Source organism: Engystomops pustulosus, chromosome 8 (assembly GCF_040894005.1).
Source record: "Engystomops pustulosus chromosome 8, aEngPut4.maternal, whole genome shotgun sequence".
Lineage (NCBI taxonomy): Eukaryota > Metazoa > Chordata > Amphibia > Anura > Leptodactylidae > Engystomops > Engystomops pustulosus.
The window spans coordinates 16,264,885-16,278,263 of NC_092418.1; the positions used below are offsets into that span (position 1 = coordinate 16,264,885).

Sequence of the window (13,379 nt, forward strand, 5' to 3'; positions counted from 1 at the left end):
TTGGACGATTGACACATCAATGAGCCAATAGGAAGCGCCAGTGTCAATTATTGACACTCAGATCTGCCCCATTTCTCATCAATAAAGTGTTACACAAAAATACAAACCCGACATGACAACTAATGACGTCCTCAGAACAAAGAACACCGATTGGACAATAGAAAATTCTATTTTGAGACGCAGTAATTTTTTTAGAAGTTGTTTTTAATAAATGGGGCACGGATTGGTTGATTATTCCTGTGTCTTCAGTGATTGGTTGTTTTTACGCACCTCCCCTTTGATTCGTTGTAGATCTTCACCTTTAGCTATGATTGGTAAGGAGGCCCCGTACTGTCACTTGTGATTGGGAGGCAGGTAGGATGGAGGCGTGTGATTGGTCAGAGCGTTCTGCGAACGGGCACCCGGACGTTGCTCGCAGAGGGAGCAGCAAAGGCCGCGGGAAGGGCCGGTGAGAATTCCGCTAGGTCACAGGGGTCTCCGGGGACTGGGGGCAGCACCGGGGCGCGGGGCTCTCTAGAGGTCACCTGCAAAAATCTCTGATTACTGTAGAACTACAAGCCCCAGCATGCCTTGTAACTGTCTACTATAGAGTCCGGTAGGCTGAGCATGCTGGGACTTGTAGTTTTATACTTACTGTATAATCTCTATAGCTTGTCTTATGCGGATACTTCTCACAGCTGAGAGTTTGTTACACTGGAATCAAGGACGGTATGAGACAAACGCATCCAGTCTCCGTCTATTTGGTAGATATGTTATAATGTATCCCAGAGGTTTGTCTGTACCGGATACAAATGTAACAAACCCTCAGCTGTGAGAAGTATAAGATTAGAACAGGTTTTCATGTGTATAACAGTTTGTGCAGCCTCCAGTACAGGGATTGTCACCCAGCTTTCCCAGAGCCCTGATAAGTAGATCTGCCTTGTAATACATACCCTGGGCCTCTTGTATATAAACTGGAGTGTGGAAAAGTGGTTGAGTATTTATTGGAATGTGTATCACCAGTCACCCAGCTTTCCCAGGAACTGACCCCCTACTCATATTGCATCACTACACAGTGAAGAATGTGGCATTGCTCCGAGACATCACTATGTGTCTTATCCCTGTACTGTGACATCACTATGTGTCTTATCCCTGTACTGTGACATCACTATGTGTCTTATCCCTGTACTGTGACATCGCTATGTGTCTTATCCCTGTACTGTGACATCGCTGTGTGTCTTATCCCTGTACTGTGACATCGCTGTGTGTCTTATCCCTGTACTGTGACATCGCTGTGTGTCTTATCCCTGTACTGTGACATCGCTGTGTGTCTTATCCCTGTACTGTGACATCGCTGTGTGTCTTATCCCTGTACTGTGACATTGCTGTGTGTATTATCCCTGTACTGTGACATCGCTGTGTGTCTTATCCCTGTACTGTGACATCGCTGTGTGTCTTATCCCTGTACTGTGACATCGCTGTGTGTCTTATCCCTGTACTGTGACATCGCTGTGTGTCTTATCCCTGTACTGTGACATCGCTGTGTGTCTTATCCCTGTACTGTGACATCGCTGTGTGTCTTATCCCTCTACTGTGACATCGCTGTGTGTCTTATCCCTCTACTGTGACATCGCTGTGTGTCTTATCCCTCTACTGTGACATCGCTGTGTGTCTTATCCCTCTACTGTGACATCGCTGTGTGTCTTATCCCTCTACTGTGACATCGCTGTGTGTCTTATCCCTCTACTGTGACATCGCTGTGTGTCTTATCCCTCTACTGTGACATCGCTGTGTGTCTTATCCCTCTACTGTGACATCGCTGTGTGTCTTATCCCTCTACTGTGACATCGCTGTGTGTCTTATCCCTCTACTGTGACATCGCTGTGTGTCTTATCCCTCTACTGTGACATCGCTGTGTGTCTTATCCCTCTACTGTGACATCGCTGTGTGTCTTATCCCTCTACTGTGACATCGCTGTGTGTCTTATCCCTCTACTGTGACATCGCTGTGTGTCTTATCCCTCTACTGTGACATCGCTGTGTGTCTTATCCCTCTACTGTGACATCGCTGTGTGTCTTATCCCTCTACTGTGACATCGCTGTGTGTCTTATCCCTCTACTGTGACATCGCTGTGTGTCTTATCCCTCTACTGTGACATCGCTGTGTGTCTTATCCCTCTACTGTGACATCGCTGTGTGTCTTATCCCTCTACTGTGACATCGCTGTGTGTCTTATCCCTCTACTGTGACATCGCTGTGTGTCTTATCCCTCTACTGTGACATCGCTGTGTGTCTTATCCCTCTACTGTGACATCGCTGTGTGTCTTATCCCTCTACTGTGACATCGCTGTGTGTCTTATCCCTCTACTGTGACATCGCTGTGTGTCTTATCCCCTGTACTGTGACATCGCTGTGTGTCTTATCCCCTGTACTGTGATGTTACTGTACTATAGGGGACGGGGTCAGTACGTAGTGATGACATCAGGACGCTGGATATATTGTGGATGTGATGTGTCCTCTCTTCCCTCTCGCAGGGTTATTATGGCTGAAATGCAGCTTCAGAAAAAGGGGAAGAAGTCGGACAATGGTATCGGCAGTGTGGTGGATTTCCTATTGGCCAATGCCAGGCTGGTGCTGGGTGTCGGGGGAGCGGCTATGCTGGGCATTGCTACCCTGGCAGTGAAACGGGTGAGGATCAGGGACTTTATTCATTGCACAGTGTTGGAAGGTGCTTTTTCAGTTGCAGCTTTATGTGTGACCGGAGCGTAAGACTAACTATAACTCCATCATTATAAGTAGATTGTGTCACCCAAATGTGTCAGGGGCCCTTTTAGGACACAGCTCGTGGTTGTGACATATTCTGTTCCTGCTGTTTTGTAGCTCATTGACCGAGCAGCGGCGCCTCCAGACGAGAAGGACGCGGACGGGAAAGTAGAGCAGAAATCCCTCGAAGAAAGCTGGAAGGAAGCCGTTCTGCTGAAGGCCTCCCCGAAACTTGTGCGAAAAGCAAAACGCTCCGACCTGAGCACCGCGCTCCCGGCCCCCGAGCCCCGGCTGCTCACAGGTCAGCACAGGAGGCCACATTATCACATGATGTCTGATCATTTCAACTCCAATCACATCCAAAGCTCTGTTGTTCTCGCAGCTTTAGATGTGATTAGAGTAGATAATCGGTAACGTAATAATGAAGCTGGGGGGGGGGAGTAAATTCTCGAAGGTGCTGAGTGTCATGAACTTGTTATATTTTTATTCTCCCGCTCACAGATGTTGCAGAGTCGAGCAGGACCCCCGAGGAGCCCCCTAGTGAGAAGCCCCCCCTGTGCAGGACCCTGCAGGAGACGCTGCTACACTACTACTCCCAGGAAGCAGTGGTGCCCGATGCCGAGGTGCAGGTGGTGAAGCAGCTGGTACTGGACATCATGGCGGAGCTGCAGGACTTTCTGAAGGCCAAACACCCCCAAATGCCTTTCTGTGCCCTTCAGTTGGGGGGCTCCCTGGGCGGGGGGCTTCCCGTTACCAGTTTGGACACTGCTTATGCATTACTGCCCTTGATTCTGGAGCCGCATCTCTGGACCTTTGTGCCGGGGGAGGAGACGATTCTTAGTGACCCTCAGTTTTGGATGATTAAGAGGGATAATCTGGAGTACACAGCGCGGGGGAGCAGCCCCTGGGACCGCTTCATGTTGGGGGGCTACCTCTCTACCAGGATGGTGGTGGAGTCCTTACACAAGACCATCACAGCGTCTATCAACTGGCCGGCCATCGGGACCGTCCTGGAGTGCAGCATTCGGCCGGTTATTGCCCCCGATGACCTCAGACTGGAGGTCATCCACCAGGACTTCACCCTGACCATCAACGTCCTCCTGGTGGCCAAGGCCAACGACGCCGTCCTGCTGGCGTATCCCGACTCCACCGCCCCAGCCGAAAACCTCTGGAGGCGGAGCTACTACCGTGAGGAGGTCCTCCGTCTCCAGGACCTGGACAGCGCTGATTCTGGAGTCCGGCAGAAGTGTCTACACATCCTAAAAAGCATCTGCCGCCAGCGACCCGGACTCAGCCACTTATCACCAACCCACTTACGACACGTCCTCCTACACCTCACTAACGAGGAATCCGATTGGTCCGAGTCCGCCGTAGGCGACCGTTTCCTGCAGCTCATAGAGTCAGTCATCGGATATCTGGCTATCGGGACCCTCCCCTGCTATTTTAACGGAAAAGTCAACTTATTCTCTCACCTGACGGAGGAGGAGATCGATCAGGTCGGATACGCATTGTATCAGATCTTTTCCGATCCTAAATCCTTGCTGGTAAAGTGAGGTCACTGTGACTTTAAGACGTGCACCACGGAGTCGGGAGAATGTCCTGCTGAACGGCATAAGTTCTATGAGATCTCTGCTTGCTGTTTGTGAATGGAATCATCAATGGAAGAAAACCTGTCCTGCTCTGATACATTGTAACAAATAACCATAGGACGGAACATGAACAGGACATTTTGTTCCGTTTTCTGAAAGCAGAATTTTCTATTATACTGTGATTTAAGCTTTACCTGCATATGCAGATCTCCAACTCCTCTACCTGCTGCCTTTCCATTCATCTCCTGTGCCAGAGTTATAGGAAACCGGATCAGTAGGGAGCGGAGCTGCGCACATGGACGCTCATCTTACCACAGTGTATAAGGAATTGCAGTAAGACTATAAATGGTGCTGTACCTTTAAAATTCTGATCGGCGTGCGATTACTCAGCCTGTCAGGCAATGCCTGCTGGGAATTGTAGTCCTAACATGACGTGATGTGTGTGTATATAGGTAATTGCTGCTATAGTGTGTTGAAAATCCTAATATAGTGATATATTACTAGACCCAGAGGTGAGAGGCCACCACTGGGGGCGCCGCTGATCATCTCTTACATGGATTTTTTTTTAAATTTGCATAAAAATATTATTTCCTATGTGTTTTGCACTAATCCGGGGTACAGAGGGGTTTACTGGTTTCTTTACTAATTCACATCACATTGCTTTCTCTCTGGGAAAGCTGGGTGACAACCAATATGGCTGCCCTTGCTGTTTCCAAAATATTTGGCACTGTCTGATATCTTCTTTACGTTTTTAAGGATTGTGGGATTATCCGTGAGGGTTTGGCGTTGGCGGCCATGTTGGATGTCACTCTGCTTTGCTGGAAACTGACCTATCACTGGAATACGGGGACTAGTTTTGGGTTAAAGGGGTCACCCTGTACTGGATAAGCTCACAATACGGCCGCCCTGTGGGTGCAGGATATGAAGTTGCACAGTTATTATAAGCCATATATTATAACGGTCTCGTCTACTCAGTATTCATTATTGGCCGATCAACAATGGATTGATCTATAGACTTGCATTCCATATTAAAAAGAGTCTACAGTCTAGAAAAACCTGATTTATAAAGCCGAATAAGAGGAGGATATCGGTGAATCTGTGATAGATTTCTTGGGTCTTAGGATTCTCTTTACCTCTGGCTGCTGTAGTAATCAGATTTCTTTATAATAGTTGATCTCCAGCTGCCCTGCACTACTACTCCCAGCACTGACTATGCACTAAGCACATGAACTTGCACGCGGTATGGAGTATAGCGGGGGTACATGTACAGACTATGGCACTTCTTTAAATTTTTTTTTATTTTTTTTTTATGCCCCCTCTGTATAGATTAACCCCTGAGGTCCCTGTTTATATCAATGGAGCAGCAGTATTTCAGATTATACTGATCTATATCATGCATTGTATACACAACTCCGATCCAGAGCTGCAAAGCTTCACCTCTATCCTCTAGTCACATCCAAAGCTGCAGATTTTCTTGTCGCTCTGTTTTATATAGATCTGATTGTAAATAGAAAGTGAGAGAATTCTGAATGCAGCTTTGGATGTGAATAGAGGAAAACATCAGAATTATTGCGATGGGTTTGGAGACTATATGTTATAGCCGCATGGGTTAAAGCAGGTTTCTACCCATCGTAACGTGTGAGGAGTTGTAGTTACATCAAGGCTGGAGGCTCTACCTGAACTCTCTAGTTAAAACTAATTTCAGTTCCCGAATTTCATTCCATTTATTTGCATCCTGTGTGCCAAACTTGGAGTATTGTCCCCTAAAAGTTAAGGAAATCCCTTGTCATCCTCTTGTTTCTGGGAAAGCTGGGTGATTACCAGTATGGTCGCTTAAGTGCCATTTCTATCTGACCTTCCGCTACAAAGTTAAAGGGGTTCTCCAGTATATTCTCTACCCTTCTATCTGTATCAGATCTGCAGGGTTCTTACACAGTCTTGCATTCAGGTGATTGCTGCGGTCTCTTCCCTTCATACCATATACAGAGACGTACATTGTATGGTGGCCGTCCTTGGTATTACAGCTGAGATCCACTCACTCGAATGGGAGTAGCTGCAGAATGGCCCTTTAAATGACGGCCATATTGGTTGTCACCCGCCTTCTCCAGGAGCAGAATCTGCTTGGCAGATAAGTATACAGCGAGGATTCATGGGGGATCTTTATTTTTAAATTTGGGGTAAAAAAAAATGCTACTTATTGTATATAAGAGGTGGTGATCATGTGGGTGCCGCCATATTACTTTGCACTTACCTTCTATAGATAACACCTGTGTGTGTGTACTGGGGTGACCTCCCCACTGGGGGGTAATGACGCCTCTGTTGCTGCTTTCGATAATTGTGAATTTTGCTGCTTAAAATCCTATTTTTAAATGGAAATTGTGATAATAAAGATTCTTTCTGGATTCCAGTGTGTGGAGGATTTGTGAATACATGGAAGGATACAATGTATCAGTGTAAAGGTTCTGTGTGTCTATTGTGTACAGGAATAGCGCCGCTATAGATAGGAGCGCAGCTGCAGGACTCAAGGAGACTGACAGATCCTCAGCTCTGGGGAAGAAAAGGCTTGGAATCAGTATTTAGGTGCACTGTGGGCGTGGCCACACATTTTGGTGCATTCTGTCGCCCACATTACATCAGTTTTCATTATATGAGACTTATAGCCGGCGCAGGTGCTTCGGGTTCTGTAGTGGGGCCAGGATTTTTGGCTGTATAGTGTGTGTGTGTGTAATATATATATATATATATTACACTATAATAATATATAATCCAGCCATATCACAGCTGCAAACTCTGTCCTAGCTGCAGTGCTGTAAGTTATCTGACCACAGTTGGGACAAAGAGTCGGGTGGAAATTTACATCAGTATTACAGATACATTGTAGATTTCTGAATATGACTTTACAAGAGGAATATTAGTTATTGCAATTTCACACACCTATTAAGCTTCAATCTTTGTTTTCCTGCAGCCACCACTAGGGGGAGCTTAGTGCACACAGTGTGTACAGGTTCCTTATTATATTCAATATACACATGTATGTACACTCTGAGCTTCTAATAGAAAAAAAAAACTGGTTAAAAACAGAATCACAGCTCGAAATGCTATATTTTATATTGTGACAAGAGCTTAGACTGTGGTGGGGAGAAGGGTGGGGTGATGAACAACTGGCCCAGAATAAAGTTATTTTAGGATTCAGACTGTAGAACAACAGTGGGATCTCCGGGCAGATCTGATGCTGGCAGCCTTCCAACTCGCGCCACTTCAGCCAAGATCTGGGCAGCGTCCGGTCTCCACAACATTGTACAAACATCTAAAATCTCTATATTTGTCCATCGGCTGAGAATGTTCAGTGTTCTTTGTAATCGCGCACCAGGAGAACTATTCTAGAATGATGAAAGATTTATGTTCAAAGTACAGTGGGGATTCGTATCTGATACAGAGCTCCAAATCCCCTGCAGGGATGTAACATTAAACAATAAAGCGAGAATTAGACTCACCGGTAATTCGTTTTCCATCTAGTCCACCATGACGGCCCACCTGGAGGATTACCCCTTGACCTCTGCAGGGACAGGAAGAAGAGAGGTTAAATGTCCCTCCCCCTGCATCCCTCGCCAGTGTTCTACCAAATAATTACACCAATGGAAGGATGCAAGAGGTTTTATTAGCATGTTACTCCACATACAATAAAAACCATATAATAACATTTGTAAGGGTTGGGAAAAAATTCCAGGCCGTCATGGTGGACTAGATGGAAAACGAATTACCGGTGAGTCTAATTCTCGCTTTCCATGACGGCCCACCTGGAGATGTACCAGATAACAAAAAAGGAATTTTTTAGGGAGGGACTACTGTTTGTAGAACTTTTCTACCGAATGCCAAGTCCTTGGCAGAATGTAAGTCCAGTCTGTAGTGCTTCGCAAAGGTTGTGGAACTGGACCAGGTTGCGGCTTTACAGATTTGGTCCAGGGAGGCTCCTGCTCGCTCTGCCCAGGAAGTGGCTACTGCCCTGGTAGAATGGGCCTTGAGGATCGTAGGAGCTTCTAAGTTCTGGATAGTATAACAGTCCCTGATAGTCTGTTTAATCCAGCGGGCGATGGTGATCTTTGACGCCTTTTTCCCTCTGTTCTTGCCCTGGAACTGAAGAAACAAGTTTGAGTCTTTCCGCCAGTTATTAGTTATTTCGAGATAGTGTAGCACTATTCTTCTCACATCTAAGGTATGCCATCTAGCTTCTCCCGAAGTTTTTGGTTTTTGGCAAAAGGAGGGGAGAATAATTTCCTGGTTACGATGGAAATCTGTTGTTACTTTGGGCAGGAAATTTGGATCAAGCATCAAGGATATTCTATCGTCTGTAATTTTTAGGTAAGGTTCATTAATGGAGAGTGCTTGGATTTCTCCTAACCTTCTGGCTGTTGTTATGGCAACAAGGAAGGCGGTTTTTTAGGTGATATTTTTTATGCTTGCGTCCTCTAGAGGCTCGAAAGGGCCCTGTATAAGGCCATTCAGGACTATTGATAAGTCCCAGGGAGGGGTCCTGACAGGACATTTAGGACTTAGTCTAGTGGATGCTTTAAGGAACCGTCTTACCCACCTATGGTCAGCCAGAGAGACATCGAAAAAGACGCAGAGGGCTGAGACTTGGACCTTTAGCGTGCTGGTCTTTAGGCCTTTGGTCAACCCGGCTTGAAGAAACTCTAGTATCTGCTGTATGTTAGGGGAAGACAGATTAGGAATTTCAGGATGGCAAAAGGATACAAATCTTTTCCAGATTTTATGGTAGATTGCTGAAGTAACCGGCTTCCTACTTGCCTGTAATGTTGCAATGACTTCTTCTGAGAGACCTTTAGCCTTCAGCATCTGTTTCTCAGGATCCAGGCTGATAGATGGAGTGATTCTGGATTGGGATGATGAACAGACCCCTGATATAGGAGATCCTTCCTTTGAGGGAGAATAACTGGTTCTTCCAGTGCCAAATTCTTCAGTGCTGGGAACCAGCTTCTTTTTGGCCAGAAGGGAACCATCAAGATAATCTTGAGGTCTTCTTGTCTTATTTTTTGCACCGTCCTTGAGATCAGAGGAAGTGGAGGGAAGGCATAGGCTAGTCTTGAGTGCCAACTGTGGCAGAAGGCATCTAGAAGGTAGTCTGGGGTATTCTTCTGTAGGGAGAAGTAATGGTCTGCTTTCTTGTTTTCTCTGGTGGCAAATAGATCTATTTGTGGTATTCCCCATTTTTGGGTTAGATGGGAGAAAAGTTCCTTGTTTAGGCACCACTCGTGGGGATCCAGGGTGTATCGGCTCAGGAAATCTGCCTCTTTGTTTTCTGACCCCTTCAGATGGACTGCCGTCAGAGAGAGGACATTTTCTTCTGCCCAGAGAAAGATCTTTTTTGATATTCTCTGGAGAGATGCGGACTGTGTGCCCCCCTGGCGTTTTAGATAGGCGACTGTGGTCGTGTTGTCTGATAATATTTTTAGGTTTTTGCCTTGTAGTTGATCCGAGCAGGCCTTCAGGGTTTCCCAGACTGCCTTCAGTTCTTTGTAATTTGATGATCTGTTTATCTCTGACTGGGACCACTGACCTTGAACCAGTTTTCCTGGAAGCTTTGCTCCCCAACCTGTCTTGCTTGCATCTGTTAAGATGGATGTTACTGGCCAATTGCTCCATTTTAGGCCCCTGGAGAGATTTTCCACTGCTTTCCACCAATTTAGCGAATTTTTTACCCATAGGGGAATGTTGGTTTTCCTTTCTAGATGGTTTAGATTCTTGTCCCAGGATGAAAGAATCCAATTCTGAAGATCTCTCGTGTGATTCTGAGCCCAGGGAACACCAGCTATACAGGACGTGAGAAGGCCCAGGAGTTTCATAGCCTCTCGGATTGAGCACTTCTGTCTGCTTTGGAACAGTGATACCTGTAAGGTAAGATTCTTGATCTTCTCTTCTGGAAGAAGAGAGTGTTGATGTACTGAGTCCAGCAATATTCCCAGAAATTTTTGCTTGGTACTTGGTTGGAGATTTGATTTTTCGAAATTTATAATCCAACCTAGGTTTTTTAGGATTGCTAATGTCGTGTCTCTCTGGGATAACAGAATTTCTTCTGAGCTGGAGACTAGAAGAAGATCGTCTAAGTAGGGAATCAGTAGTATGTTCTTTTGTCTTAGTACTGCTACCACCTCTGCCATAATTTTTGTGAACAGTCTGGGAGCTGAGGAGATCCCGAATGGTAGAGCTCTGAATTGGAAGTGTCTTACCTGGTTTTCTGGGGACCGGATGGCAAACCTCAGGAATCTTTGAGAGATGGGATGGATTGGGACGTGGTAATACGCGTCTTTTAAGTCTATAGTGCATAGAGCTGCCCCCTTGGGAATTAATGGTGTTGTGGATTTTAGGGACTCCATCTTGAATCTTCTGTATCTGATATGGGTATTTAGATTCCTTAAATTTATGATCATCCTGTAGGCTCCGTTCGGTTTCTGAACTAAGAAGAGGGGAGAGTAGAACCCTTTCCTTTGATGGTGGGGAGGTACAGGAGAAATGACATTTTTGAGTAGAAGAGATTGAACCTCTTCCCACATGAGCAGAAGCATTTGTTGAGAGGATGTCTTTGTCACAAATGTTTGAGGGGGCGGGGTATCCAACTCGATCTTGTAGCCGTCGCGAATGACTTGTAGAATCCAGGTATTTTTTATGCTTTGCTCCCATTGAGAGGGGAAAAGAGCTAGTCTTCTGGCGTCATTGTTTTCTGGCAGGGTTGGGCTGGGTAGTCTGGAAGGAACTATAACCTCTACCTCTACCTCCTTTTGTGTAGCTCCATCTACCTTGTTTTCCTTTCCCACGATAGGATGGAACTTTGTCGCGGGAATCACGAAAGGAATGCCTCTTCTGTCTAGGTTCTGGAAAGCCTTTTTTCCTATCTGCGGCTTTCTCCAAGATTGTGTCCAGTTCTGGACCAAATAAGAACTCGCCGGTAAAGGGTATGCCACATAAGTTAGATTTAGATCGGAAGTCTCCTGACCACTGCTTGAGCCAGAGGGCTCTACGGGCAACGTTAGAGAGCGCTCCTTCTTTGGCAGAAAATCTGACGCATTCCCCTGATGCGTCCGCGATGAAGGTGGTTGCTAATTTTAGCAGTGGGAGAGACTCCAGAAGCTTCTCTCTCGAGGTTCCGCTAATAATCTGGTTCTCTAACCCGTTTAGCCAGCAGGTCATTGTTCTGGCGATAGATGTAGTTGCAACATTTGCCTTCAAGTTTAGCATTGCCGACTCCCAGGTTTTCTTTAAGACACTATCAGATTTGCGATCCATGGGGTCTTTAAGTTGGGTCGCATCCTCGAAGGGGAGGTCGGTCTTTTTAACCATCTTTGTAACCTGGATATCCACTTTTGGGATTGAATTCCAGTATTTTGATTTCTCCTCGTCGAACACGAGCCTATTCCTGAAATCTCTGGCCACTGATAGTCGTTTTTCTGGATCTTTCCACTCTTCCCGGATAAGGTCCTCCAGCACATTATTGACTGGAAAAACCCTCTTCTTTTTTGCTTTTAAGCAACCAAAGAGTTCGTCCTGTACGGACTTTATTTCCACCGGATCTTCAATGTTTAGTGTTTCTCGGACCGCCTTTAGTAAGGTGTCCAGGTTATCCATAGAGAAAAGGAATCTAGTGTCATTTTTTTTGTTCCTGGCTGTCTTGCTGTTCTTCCTCACCGCCTTGGTAGGAACAGGAAGCCCTGTCAGGGTCTGAATCCATCTCCTCCAGATTAGGTTCAGAGGGTTTGAACCTTTTAGGAGGAATTCCTTCAGAAAAGAGGGATGCAACTGTACTCTTTACTTCAGATTTGAACATGGATCTCATCTCGTCCATGAAGGACGCTTTTTCCTCCCGCATTATGCTGTCAAGGCAGTCTCTGCATAGCGGTTTTTTATAAGATTCTGGGAGTTTATTAAAACACATGTTGCATCTACGAGATGGAAGGGTCTTAGTCTTTGACTTGTCTTCCTTCTTTTCCTCTTTTTTATCCTCTTTCTTTTCTTTATCTTTCCTCTCCTGAGAGTGAGAAGAAAAGACACGAGGAAGCATAGGGGATGTATATATATATACAGGGCCCCCCCTCCACGTTCCACCCTCCAGACCCCCTTACTTACAGATGTCTGAGGAAGGGGGACTGGGTCCATACTGCCTGTGGATAAGGGAGGAGGTAGAGGTGTAAGTGGAGCGGTGATAAGAATAAACAATCTGCCATCATGCGTTTCACTAACCTGCGCCTGTGACACACTCAGATTTGCAAAAAAACCACCTGCAATCGTCTCAGAAGCAAGAGAGGTCTCTAGTAGACTCTCTGCCTTTTAAACTCACCGCTCCACGCTCCTGACTCCCGAACGCCAATGACGTGAAAGGGTCGCGTCACTTCCGGTGCGACGCGCGGACCGGAAGTCGTCATCCAGCCCAGTGGAACGCAAAACCGGAAGTCGTCATCACAAAACCGGAAGTCGTCATCGGGTTGGTGGAACGCAGCCGCGTTTCACCCGGGAGCCGGAACATGTGGTGCTGCCGTAGATCGTCGCAGGACCGCAGGGATTGCACCAAATACCTCCCCATGATGACAGCCAGGAAGGAGATCGATCGAGGCCCGGGGAGGAGAGGATCTTAGTACCAGGTACCGCGCCTCTTAAAGGCATCCCCCTCCACTCCCACCCCCCTAAGGAGATGAGAAGGAGAGAGACCCTCTCTTCCCCCTGCCTGTGTAGGGACAGGAAGAACACTGGCGAGGGATGCAGGGGGAGGGACATTTAACCTCTCTTCTTCCTGTCCCTGCAGAGGTCAAGGGGTAATCCTCCAGGTGGGCCGTCATGGAAAACTGTGATTTGCAGCCACCACTAGAGGGAGCTCAGGAGTTTACCAAAGACAGTATAGTCTGATGAAGTGTGGAGTGAACTGCCCTAGTGGTGACTGTACTAGGAGACATATTTTTTTTATAAATTACTCGTCTAAGCAGAGGATTTGGAGCTCTGTATCAGAAAACAGCTGTGACTGCTATACAACTATACTAGGAAATCT

The 13,379-nt window shown here is 46.4% G+C and overlaps 1 protein-coding gene across 3 annotated transcripts; it reads left to right on the top strand.

Moving 5' to 3' along the window:
- The first annotated feature begins 299 nt into the window (after positions 1–299).
- Positions 300–6,727, top strand: MIEF2 (mitochondrial elongation factor 2). Of its 3 annotated transcripts, none has more exons than XM_072119890.1 (4): positions 300–448; positions 2,513–2,666; positions 2,859–3,042; positions 3,243–6,727. In XM_072119890.1, exons 1-4 carry the CDS (start codon positions 360–362, stop codon positions 4,292–4,294), a joined length of 1,479 nt encoding a protein of 492 aa, XP_071975991.1. In that variant the 5' UTR covers positions 300–359; the 3' UTR covers positions 4,295–6,727. The 3 variants fall into 3 exon arrangements, with proteins under 3 accessions (XP_071975991.1, XP_071975992.1, XP_071975993.1); XM_072119891.1 differs by having other exon boundaries at positions 327–354; XM_072119892.1 differs by lacking the exon at positions 300–448 and adding an exon at positions 487–595.
- Positions 6,728–13,379: the final 6,652 nt, after the last annotated feature.